Source organism: Penaeus chinensis, chromosome 6, assembly GCF_019202785.1.
Source record: "Penaeus chinensis breed Huanghai No. 1 chromosome 6, ASM1920278v2, whole genome shotgun sequence".
In the NCBI taxonomy this organism is placed as follows: Eukaryota; Metazoa; Arthropoda; class Malacostraca; order Decapoda; family Penaeidae; genus Penaeus; species Penaeus chinensis.
The window spans coordinates 37,614,065-37,626,564 of NC_061824.1; the positions used below are offsets into that span (position 1 = coordinate 37,614,065).

Genomic DNA, 12,500 nt, shown 5'->3' on the forward strand with positions numbered 1-12,500 from the left:
TCATATTCTAGTATCCGAGAATTCAAATATTATCTGTATAAAAAGTGCAGTATTCATTCTACATAACATTATGTTTATGCCTTATAAAATAGAATCTTTGGGACAGTCATTTTATATATAATATTTCCTCTGGAAATACTGGTAACAAAACTACTGGCAGAAACCTACGTCTTATAAGTCATTGTAACTAAGAATACCATCACCTTATCTAAATATATGAGTTACATTACCAAGGGACGTGGCATAGTTTAAAGGTAGAAAGTTAGCTTTGTGAATGGAAGGCCCTGGTTTCATGTCAGGCTAAGCTCCAATTTAATCCTGTGGTCTAGCGTACATGCTTTTCCAGAGACATGCCACTAAACCAACTTTGACCTTTGCTTGACACTGACCAGAATACAAGAATGCTTAAAGTGTTTGTGATATGCTTTATTACTGGCAGCACTAACCACAGTTCAAAATAAAGCATTAGCTTAATTACACAACCTGTCTAAAATTCAACAACAAAATGAAAATTACTTTGCTTTATATATGGTGTATTTCTAATGCCCTAACAGACAATATACATCATATGATACTGGATATATGTGTCTGATTCTAAATATATGAGCATGTATGGTGGTCAGACATACAGACTAGCAAAGCACACAAGTGTTCATTATACAAATGTACTTAAAGCCCAATTTTCCCTCCACATACACTGTGCTAAACTAAACAGTTCAGTAAACCAAATTCTGAATCTCTAAGTGTAAAATTATTACTGAAGCATATCTATTTTATCCTTCCATTTTGCATCAAGCCCATCTGAAACAAGTCTTAAGACTATTTTTCTTTATAGTTTCTGATCATACACACTTCACCTCCATGAAATTGTACCTGAACTCAAAAGACTAGTGATAAATCTAACATTTAAAGATAAATACCAGTTACAAAACACCTTTCTACAGATATCCAAATAACTTAAGCATTCACTCCTTTCATACTTTTTATCACATACCTCCTACAAACAGTAGAAGTTGGTCAATCTAGACACAAGAAAGTCAATGGAAAATAATCTCTTATGAGTCAGTATTAGCAAATATCACAATGAGGTATTTTCTATCACAAATTTATCAGAGGTAAAATATGATACGTATATAATTAAAATAAGTTATATAAAATAATAGATATATCCATAAAATTACCTTCATTTTTAAAAATAGCATAAATATCTGGTAGACCTTATTTTAAAAATAAACATTCAAAACACTAGCAACATCGTTCCCAAATCCTTCACAACACAAATCTGCAACCAAATTACAAAGTACAAATCACTGATCCCGAAATCTAACAACCAAATCCACAACTCCAAGGTCACCGGTCGTAATCACTCATTCTATCTTGATCGATTCGGGGAACCTTTTCTTATGATCATTATTTGCCTTCTGTCATATGGGCTGGTAGGCCGACTCGACTGGCTCTCCTCGGTCAATGTTGGACCTGGCGTAATCCTCTCGTACGAACAGCAAGGGTAGGATTGCCGTCGAAGAAGAAGCAAGTAGCAAGTATGTCACCCACTGGTACCCTGGGAGTAGGAGAGAGGAAGAATATATAACTCTGGAGTGGTTGTTTGGAGCGGGGCTTAAGATGATTAATAATTGGAAATACAACAAGGGGAAACTGAAAGGTATGTTTCAATTATTACTCTCAGTTTTACACAGCATGGAATGTAAAAACTATACTTTGTGCTTTGAATTTAGCACACTGCATTACCATCAATGATGCTAGTTCAGTATTATGTGAGACAGAGTTTTTCTATATTTATAACTCAGATATTTGAAGTGTATACAAATGTTTAAAAGTATATAATCATGTTCTTTTTCATGTTCATATTTCCAAACATACTCTCACACACACACACATACATGCATGCACGCACGCACACACACACACACACACACACACACACACACACACACACACACACACACACACACACACACACACACACACACACACACACACACACACACACACACCCCTCATTCACTGTTCATCTCCAATTCAACTCATCTCCATACCTATATTAGGAATGAAGAACAGCATGAGGAAGAAGAGGCCGAGTAGATTATTGATGGCCGTAACCAGGCCCCCGACAACCACCTCTGGACAGGGGTATGCCGTCTCCACAGCTAACTCGAAGAAGAGAGGAGCCGTCGCGAAGTTAAAGGATAATCCTCCAACAACAGTTAAGTAGACTTGCCCTGAAATTATGGAAATCTGTGCATCAGAACAACTGGTTTGTGGTGAACAAACTGTAAATAACTATGTCAAAATGATAAATCCACCAAATGAAGGAGTTGATATACAGTTAACCTTGTCTTTTAATGTTCTCATAGATGTATTTACCTGCTCATTCTTACATCATTTTGTCACCAAGTCCACAAAAAGATGCAAACAAATTGTGATAAAAAATAATATATAATAGAAAAATAATAGAAATAATAAGTAAATAGACAAATAAAAATAATTTCTGGAGTAGGCTGATCCACATATGTAATTTTGAGAATTTGAGGAAGTAATGCATATATGAGCTACCTTCTCTAAGTGACTTTTTGACAAAATAAATTTTCCATGCCCCTGGTATATGATACATACTTTTCTATAGGTGATAAATTAATTCCAGACTAATAATAGTAGAGAAACAAAATCCTATAAATTATATTTTCTGAATTTAATCTATCAATAAAAAAAACTCATAACAGTATCCTATAAACTAAATTTACACAAATCATATTTTATCTTAATAGCTGTTATAATCTAGGCTTCTACATTTTGCTAGTTGCTTTTCTAATCATTTATACAACAAAAATGTAAAACTAATAAAATGGAATATATACACTTCAGAAGGGTTTAGTTAGCTCTGTTTTTCAGCCTCACTTCTCATTAGTTTATCCTTAAAATCATATTCAAATTAGGCGCTAACCTATTAGAAAAAAATAATATTTGAATGCTAGCTGTACACTTTTTTTTTTAACTTCCTGAGTGAATGGTTTAAAGGAATAAACAACAAATTGGCAAAATAGATAACTCTAAAATAATTATATATTATCTATATTCTTAATGTGAATGTGACCCATGAGGAGAGAGAGAGAGAGAGAGAGAGAGAGAGAGAGAGAGAGAGAGAGAGAGAGAGAGAGAGAGAGAGAGAGAGAGAGAGAGAGAGAGAGAGAGAGAGAGAGAGAGAGAGAGAGAGAGAGAGAGAGAGAAAGAAAGAGAGAGAAGAGAGAGAGAGAGAGAGAGAGAGAGAGAGAGAGAGAGAGAGAGAGAGAGAGAGAGAGAGAGAGAGAGAGAGAGAGAGAGAGAGAGAGAGAGAGAGAGAGAGAGAGAGAGAGAGAGAGAGAGAGAGAGAGAGAGAGAGAGAGAGAGAGAGAGAGAGAGAGAGAGAGAGAGAGAGAGAGAGAGAGAGAGAGAGAGAGAGAGAGAGAGAGAGAGAGAGAGAGAGAGAGAGAGAGAGAGAGAGAGAGAGAGAGAGATAGAGAGAAAGAGAGAGAGAGAGAGAGAGAGAGAGAGAGAGAGAGAGAGAGAGAGAGAGAGAGAGAGAGAGAGAGAGAGAGAGAGAGAGAGAGAGAGAGAGAGAGAGAGAGAGAAGAGAGAGAGAAAGAGAGAGAGAAAGAGAGAGAGAGAGAGAGAGAGAGAGAGAGAGAGAGAGAGAGAGAGAGAGAGAGAGAGAGAGAGAGAGAGAGAGAGAGAGAGAGAAGAGAGAGAGAGAGAGAGAAAGAGAGAGAGAGAGAGAGAAAGAGAGAGAGAGAGAAAAAGAGAGAGAGAGAAAAAAAGAGAGAGAGAGAGAAAAAGAGAAATATAGAGAAATAGAGGGAGAGAGAAATAGAGGGAGAGAGAAAGAGAGGGAGAGAGAAAGAGAGAGAGAGAGAGAGAAAGAGAGAAAGAGAAAAAGAGAAAAAGAGAGAAAGAGAGAAAGAGAGAAAGAGAGAGAGAGAGAGAGAGAGAGAGAGAGAGAGAGAGAGAGAGAGAGAGAGAGAGAGAGAGAGAGAGAGAGAGAGAGAGAGAGAGAGAATCAGCACAACAGAAAAAGGGACTTATATGATACAAAAACCCAAACATAAAGAATCACACTTACAAGTGGTCACTGGGATGGACCCCCAAGTAAGGAGGAAGAACCAATAGAAGAAGGCAACAGTCGATATCATCAAGAAAATGAGTGATATCCGCACGTGTCCATAGACTATATCAGTCATGCGACCTGCCAGCAAGCCACATATGCCTGACATGATGACACCCAGAATTCCAATCCACATTGCATCATCCTGACAGAAAAAGAGAAAAAGCCATTAATCAAAAGCACAAATTTAGTCTTGTCTGGCATATGATATTCTGTGATAACCTATAATTAAGGTGATACATTAATACCATACACAGTAGGGTTTCCCCACAACATACCCAGCCACATACCAGGGATCATACAATGTCAGCCGCACAAGTGAAAATTTAGAAGCAAAGGAAAGATGCCTTTTACAAACATATTTCAAAAATGAAACTCAAAAGATACATTTGAGGGGTTGTATCTCCTCAATGACTGCAGTTGGGGTTAACAAGCAAACAAGTGTTTAATGCTCAGAGCAGGCTAGTCTGTATATGGCATTTGGACCCAGTTTGCCATGACATGATTTAATGTCATCCAGCTTGATTTGGTTGATAAAATAAATGAAAAGACATATTCAACATAGAATAATTACAAATACAGAACATGCACAACTACTACAGAAAATGTAAAAGAAAAATATCCTAAAATACATTTTTTTTTATACATAGTAAGTAATACCCCCCAAAAAATATTCTATGTATATACATTCCCTATATAACTTTCAACATATTTGCAAAGTCCACTTGTGTTAAATGTATACTCATATATGGATACTTAACCTTTTCATCAAAATAAATTACAAAATCATTTAACAATAACAAATAGTTCCATACCTGGAGGATTCCGAGTTCTTTCAGGGAATAATTCAGCACACTTAACCAGGCAGCAGGAACGCCCACAGATACACCATATGATAAGGTGACTAACATCAGATCTCGATTTCTGAAAGGATCAGCTTAGTATATAATCAACAAAAAAAAAAAAAAATCTGTGGATGTAAATATATATATGTACATTTTACTTTTCTTCATTATATGTTATCACCAGTGTTGATATAATTTCTCATGAACATTTTTGTATTGTTACAGCACTGTCATATTTTCTGATCACAATTCTTGTCATTGCTGCAAAGGGAATCAAATGGAGTGGCAGTGGATTACATGATTTAGTGATCTATAATCTCTTACAACACCTACATGGAAAAAGGAAATATCAAAGGTGAAAGGAAAATCTGATAATCATTAAAAGAAAAAATAGCAATAGGAATTCCTTTAATACCTTGTACGTTAAATTTTGACATTCTCTTTAATCATGTTTTGCCAATAATTTTCTCATAACATGACCCTATTTATAATAAAAAATCTATAAACACTTTATGCCAGTTCAGAATATCAACATCATTCATAAAACTCAAGCATGCTGACTGTATTATTGTTATTTTCAAAGTAAAAATTGGGCAAAAGTCTATTCATTGTTCAGTGTCCATGGGAGTTGGTTTAAAATGACCATCAGTGTCTTTCCCTTCTTCCTGTAATGCCACTGCACTCTCTAAGCATTTAAATAGCGAGCCAGCCATGCTAGAACAGCTGTAACCTTGTGACATTTGTGAAAAACTTCAGAACAACAAAGTCTGCCCTCAATTGTCATTATAAATCAATAAAATTGTGTTCTTATAACATGAGGTTATTAGAAATTCAAATTACACAGAACAAGACATATAGCTGTTGGTCAAATCCTAATATATATATAATAGAAAGTACTCTGGAGATAAAATCCTAAAGAGAATGGTATGAGAAAAAACTCCCGAGATCAAATTTCTAAATTAACCCAATGCCTGTACATACGTGCCATGCCCACTGTGAGTTACCCGTTTTTTCCACATAGATGGCTACACTTGTACTAAGTCACCAATGAGCCAGTTACGAGTACTGCCTGTCTCGCCTGTTTACCCTTTTCTTTGATTTACAAAAACATTTTACATTCTTTTATTTTGCTGTTACTAATGTTTATAACATTATAGTAATTATAATGTTTATAATAAAAATAACACCATCGATATTCATAGCACTAGTAAAAAATACATTTAAGCACTAGCAGAGCCATCTATGTGCAAAAACATTTCACAAAAAAATATAGGAAATGAGCACAGCATTTTCTCCATTTATTTATTCATTTTCCCCGACAGCATTAAGGTAAATAGGCATCAAATACAAACGGTCTCACCCAAATAATATAATTTTCAAAAACATCAAACTGGATTATCTAACACACGAACTTAAGACATCAACTCGCCTAATAATCTTTTTAAGGCTGGTTGCAAAATCATGCCTCTCGATAGACGAAGTTATAGAGGGAGGTGTAGGTGGCTTGGAGGGGAAGTACGCCAGAATTGTCAACATTAATGTGACGGCAAATCCAGCATCTGCAGAGGAAAGAACGATGAATATTAAATACATCTATTAACAGCCTTATTTTTGGTTTAGATCATAATAATAATAACATAAATAATGATAATGATAATGATGATAATAATGATTAATAATAATAACAATAATAATAATAATAATAATAGTAATAATAATAATAATAATAATAGTAATAATAATAATGATAATAATAATAATAATAATAATAATAATAATAATAATAATAATAATAATAATAATAATAATAATAATAATAATAATAACAACAACAACAACACTAATAATAAAAATAATAATGATAACAAAAATAAATAGATAAATAAAAAAAAAAAATAATAATAATACTAATAATAATAATGATAACAACAATAATAATAACAATAATATTAATAGCAATAACAATAATAATAATAATAATAATAATAATAATAATGATAACAACAACAACAATAATAATAATAATAATAACAATAATAATAATAATAATAATAATAATAATAATAATAATAATAATAATAATAATAATAATAATAATAATAATAATAATGATGATAATAATAATAATAATAATAAAAATAATAATAATAATAATAGTAATAGTAATAATAATAATAATAATAATAATAATAATAATAATAATAATAATAATAATAATAATAATAATAATAGTAATAATAATGATAATGATAATAATAATCATTATCTTCATCACCATCATCGGATTAATAACACCAATACTACTAATACTAATAATAATAATGATAATAATAACAATAACAATATTAATAACAATAAGAACAACAATAATAATAATAATAATAATAATAATAATAATAACAATATCATTAATTATAATACTTATATAATAGTAATAACAATAGTAGCAGTAATATTAATAGCAAAAGTAACAATAACAATAGCATTAGCAATAACAATAATGATAAATAGAAGTAGAAATAAGAGAACAAGAACAACAATAATTAAACTAATAATATAAATAATAACTACAATAATAATATTCCTAAAAATACTACACAACTGCAGTAACAACAACAATAATAATAACAACAATCATAACAAATAAGAAACTAAGAGAGAGCACAGAATTCTTCCATTAATATTAATCAACTTAAGAAAACTACCAACCTTGGCAAAAATTTGACAAATAAACCTTGTATGTCCTTTGACATGATAATCACCAACTCAAACTGCACAAAGGTCATTGTTCTCAACATGTTCGATTGACCTTAAACTCTTCTCTTTAATGCAAAATAACGAAATACAATCATCTAATCTTTTGGCCGCAGGCAACACATGCAAAAAATAAATAAATAAATAAATATATAAATAAATAATTAATAAAATAAATTAATTAAAAAATCACCTAACAGCCATATAGTATATCAATTTGATATTCTCTACATGTCATCGTCATCATCATCATCTTCATCTTCATCTTCATCTTCATCTTCCTCCTCCTCCTCCTCCTCCTTCTCCTCCTCCTCCTCCTCCTCCTCCTCCTCCTCCTCCTCCTCCTCCTCCTCCTCCTCCTCCTCCTCCTCTTCTTCTTCTTCTTCTTCTTTTTCTCCTTCTTTTTTTCCTTCTCCTTCTCCTTCTCCTTCTCCTTCTCCTTCTCCTTCTCCTTCTCCTTCTCCTTCTCCTTCTCCTTCTCCTTCTCCTTCTCCTCTTTCTCCTCCTTCTCCTCCTTCTCCTCCTACTCCTCCTTTTCCTCCTTTTCCTCCTTTTCCTCCTTTTCCTCCTTTTCCTCCTTTTCCTCCTTTTCCTCCTTTTCCTCCTTTTCCTCCTTTTCCTCCTTTTCCTCCTTTTCCTCCTTCTCCTCCTTCTCCTCCTTCTCCTCCTTCTCCTTCTCCTTCTCCTTCTCCTTCTCCTTCTCCTTCTTTTCTTTTCCCTTTTTCTTCCAGTTATCATTATTAGTTATTGCAATCTTTATCATCAAACAATATCAATATTCTTTAAAATAACAAATGTACTTCCTTACATATATACAACAGGAGCTTAATATCACTCTGGATGTCCGCTGGAGTAACACCGTCAACTGGAGACCTCACAAGCAGAGGTTCTAAGTAACTGCCGGCATTACCAAGCTGGTTCATGACCTGTGAGAAAGCTGAAAAAATTAGAACGTGATGAAATTCTTTGGTTCTGGAGAGTTTGGAAACTTTTACCAGTACGTAAACTTGCAATGGAATAATGTTGGAAATTTTGATCTCGATGAAATTCCATGATTCTGGAGAATTTGGAAACTTTCATCTATTTCTAAAGATGCAAGGGAATACTGTCGGAAATGTTTTATCTATCTGCAAAAATGCAAAGATACGGTGTGGTCCTGGAGATATCAGGTGTGAATTCTAACAACATGAGAAAGTGTGAGGTTCCTTGAGGGTAAACATTGCATACTGCAAGATGCATTTCTTAATTTTCTATTTCTCAAAACAAGCTTATACTAACAACTGTACCTCTCCCTCTGTTTGGATGTTTGGATGTCATAGAGGAGTTGGATGGGCATGTGAATACATATAAAAATAAGAATATGAATATGAATGTGAATGTGAATATGAATGTGAATGTGAATATGAATGTGAATGTAGATGTGAAAGTGGATGTGGATGTGGATGTGGATGTGGATGTGGATGTGGATGTGGATGTGGATGTGGTTGTGGATGTGGATGTGGATTTGGTTGTGGATGTGGATGTGGATTTGGATGTGGATGTGGATGTGGATGTGGATGTGGATGTGGATGTGGATGTGGATGTGGATGTGGATGTGGATGTGGATGTGGATGTGGATGTGGATGTGGATGTGGATGTGGATGTGGATGTGGATGTGGATGTGGATGTGGATGTGGATGTGGATGTGGATGTGGATGTGGATGTGGATGTGGATGTGGATGTGGATGTGGATGTGGATGTGGATGTGGATGTGGATGTGGATGTGGATGTGGATGTGGATGTGGATGTGGATGTGGATGTGGATGTGGATGTGGATGTGGATGTGGATGTGGATGTGGATGTGGATGTGGATGTGGATGTGGATGTGGATGTGGATGTGGATGTGGATGTGGATGTGGATGTGGATGTGGATGTGGATGTGGATGTGGATGTGGATGTGGATGTGGATGTGGATGTGGATGTGGATGTGGATGTGGATGTGGATGTGGATGTGGATGTGGATGTGGATGTGGATGTGGATGTGGATGTGGATGTGGATGTGGATGTGGATGTGGATGTGGATGTGGATGTGGATGTGGATGTGGATGTGGATGTGGATGTGGATGTGGATGTGGATGTGGATGTGGATGTGGATGTGGATGTGGATGTGGATGTGGATGTGGATGTGGATGTGGATGTGGATGTGGATGTGGATGTGGATGTGGATGTGGATGTGGATGTGGATGTGGATGTGGATGTGGATGTGGATGTGGATGTGGATGTGGATGTGGATGTGGATGTGGATGTGGATGTGGATGTGGATGTGGATGTGGATGTGGATGTGGATGTGGATGTGGATGTGGATGTGGATGTGGATGTGGATGTGGATGTGGATGTGGATGTGGATGTGGATGTGGATGTGGATGTGGATGTGGATGTGGATGTGGATGTGGATGTGGATGTGGATGTGGATGTGGATGTGGATGTGGATGTGGATGTGGATGTGGATGTGGATGTGGATGTGGATGTGGATGTGGATGTGGATGTGGATGTGGATGTGGATGTGGATGTGGATGTGGATGTGGATGTGGATGTGGATGTGGATGTGGATGTGGATGTGGATGTGGATGTGGATGTGGATGTGGATGTGGATGTGGATGTGGATGTGGATGTGGATGTGGATGTGGATGTGGATGTGGATGTGGATGTGGATGTGGATGTGGATGTGGATGTGGATGTGGATGTGGATGTGGATGTGGATGTGGATGTGGATGTGGATGTGGATGTGGATGTGGATGTGGATGTGGATGTGGATGTGGATGTGGATGTGGATGTGGATGTGGATGTGGATGTGGATGTGGATGTGGATGTGGATGTGGATGTGGATGTGGATGTGGATGTGGATGTGGATGTGGATGTGGATGTGGATGTGGATGTGGATGTGGATGTGGATGTGGATGTGGATGTGGATGTGGATGTGGATGTGGATGTGGATGTGGATGTGGATGTGGATGTGGATGTGGATGTGGATGTGGATGTGGATGTGGATGTGGATGTGGATGTGGATGTGGATGTGGATGTGGATGTGGATGTGGATGTGGATGTGGATGTGGATGTGGATGTGGATGTGGATGTGGATGTGGATGTGGATGTGGATGTGGATGTGGATGTGGATGTGGATGTGGATGTGGATGTTATTGTAATGCGAATGCGAATGTGAATGTGAATATGAATGTGAATGTGAATATGAATGTGAACGTGAACGTGAATGTGAATGTGAATATGAATGTGAATGTGAATATGAATGTGAATGTGAATGTGAATGTGAATGTGAATATGAACAACAGCATATTATATCTAATTACCTTAATACTTAAACATCTACTGTGCTATCCTAAACTTAAATCCAAACCATATTACAAGAAACAAAAAGCAATGACACCCCCCCCCCCATATATACTTACGCTGTGAAGAAGGAGTCAGAGTGAGTTATAAAGGGAATTATCCTAATCACTGTTCCAATGGCTATTAGGATCACACATGTCAGGACTCCCACTCGAAGTCCTTTGGTTTCCATTAGCCAGCACATGGGCACGACAAACAAGACGAAGGTAATGGTACCCCAATTAGCCATCATGGCTACTGTCTGAGACCCCCATCCTGCAAAGGCAGCGTCGACACTCTCACTTATGGGACCCCAAGTGTTCCATTGGACGCACTGGAAGGGGGGTGGTTGTAGGTTAAAAAAAAAAAAGCATGTTTGAGAGAAAAGAATGGTTGGAAATATGGTGTATTTGGTATTACTTTGTTGTATTTCAAAGGGTCCTCTACATGTCAGTGGTGTATTTGGTATTACTTTGTTGTATTTCAAAGGGTCCTCTACATGTCAGTATTCAGATCAATGAAGAAATGAGAAGGAAAAGGTTGGAAATATTGAGATTTTCATCATTACTTATAAGAGTAAATAATTGAAGAAATGAAAAGGAAAAAGATTGATAATACTGAATATTTGCCATTACTCTATCATCTTTTCAGAGTATCTCTATAAAGTAAGTACTCAAAGATATAAAGAAATGAAAGAAAAGATTGGAAATATTGAGCCTTCATCATTACTTCTTTTCAAAGGTTATTTATTGCAAATACCCAAAGAAATGAAGGAAATTAAACTATAAAAGAAGGAATGTATCCCCCACACACACCTGGAACCACGCCAAGATAGAGAACGTTATCAAGATCCAAAACCTCGATTTGTAAACCTTCAGGGCCACCTCACTACCATCACTGGTCCTACTGCCCTTCCTGTGGCCATGCCTTTGAGGGAGAATCACACCATCTGTCTCATCCTGGGAACCACTAGCACCACCAGCAGGCAGAACAGCAACGTCAGGAGGGTTCTGGTAGCTGGTTGGAATGGTTGGATGGAAGCTCGTGGACCCATGGGGGCGGGGACTGTCAAGGAGAGGTGCTCGTTCTGGAGAGAAAAAGAAAAATAAATTTTGATTTCTGAGGAAGTGTCTGGTAATGTCGGTGTGTTCTGGTCTATGCTTTGCCTTGAAATGTATCATCAACAATTTTTAAAATCTTCAATAAAATGTCATTTGTTTTTCTAACTATAGAGAAATTGGTTAAACTATATAATCTATATGGCTTTTCACAAATAGTTTTGCCTTGCATTTACAAAGTTATCAATAAAGCATTATTCTTATAATAGTCAGTAACCCAATTTCAAAGTGACATAACCCCAAAAATACAAAAAGCTTCTGTTA

The 12,500-nt window shown here is 36.1% G+C and overlaps 2 protein-coding genes across 5 annotated transcripts in view; both read right to left on the reverse strand.

Annotated features, from left to right (window-relative positions):
• Positions 1-9,114, reverse strand: part of LOC125026695 (solute carrier family 49 member 4 homolog) — a 9,210-nt gene extending 96 nt beyond the window's left edge. Inside the window, exons 1-6 of the mRNA XM_047615314.1 lie at positions 8,564-9,114; positions 6,431-6,560; positions 4,972-5,080; positions 4,115-4,301; positions 2,058-2,240; positions 1-1,561 (exon numbers count right to left, since the gene is read on the reverse strand). The exon at positions 1-1,561 is cut by the window's left edge and continues 96 nt beyond it. Coding sequence (XP_047471270.1) covers positions 1,425-1,561; positions 2,058-2,240; positions 4,115-4,301; positions 4,972-5,080; positions 6,431-6,560; positions 8,564-8,678 — 861 coding nt within the window. The 5' untranslated portion in view covers positions 8,679-9,114 and the 3' untranslated portion in view covers positions 1-1,424. The remainder of the gene's footprint in view (positions 1,562-2,057; positions 2,241-4,114; positions 4,302-4,971; positions 5,081-6,430; positions 6,561-8,563) is intronic.
• Positions 9,115-11,189: 2,075 nt separating this feature from the next.
• The window catches only part of LOC125026697 (solute carrier family 49 member 4 homolog), a 25,426-nt gene continuing 24,115 nt past the window's right edge, over positions 11,190-12,500 (reverse strand). For all 4 annotated transcript variants that reach the window (XM_047615319.1, XM_047615318.1, XM_047615320.1 and 1 more), the window contains 2 exons: positions 11,934-12,205; positions 11,190-11,452 (listed from right to left, as the gene is read on the reverse strand). In XM_047615319.1, coding sequence (XP_047471275.1) covers positions 11,195-11,452; positions 11,934-12,205 — 530 coding nt within the window. In that variant the 3' untranslated portion in view covers positions 11,190-11,194. The remainder of the gene's footprint in view (positions 11,453-11,933; positions 12,206-12,500) is intronic.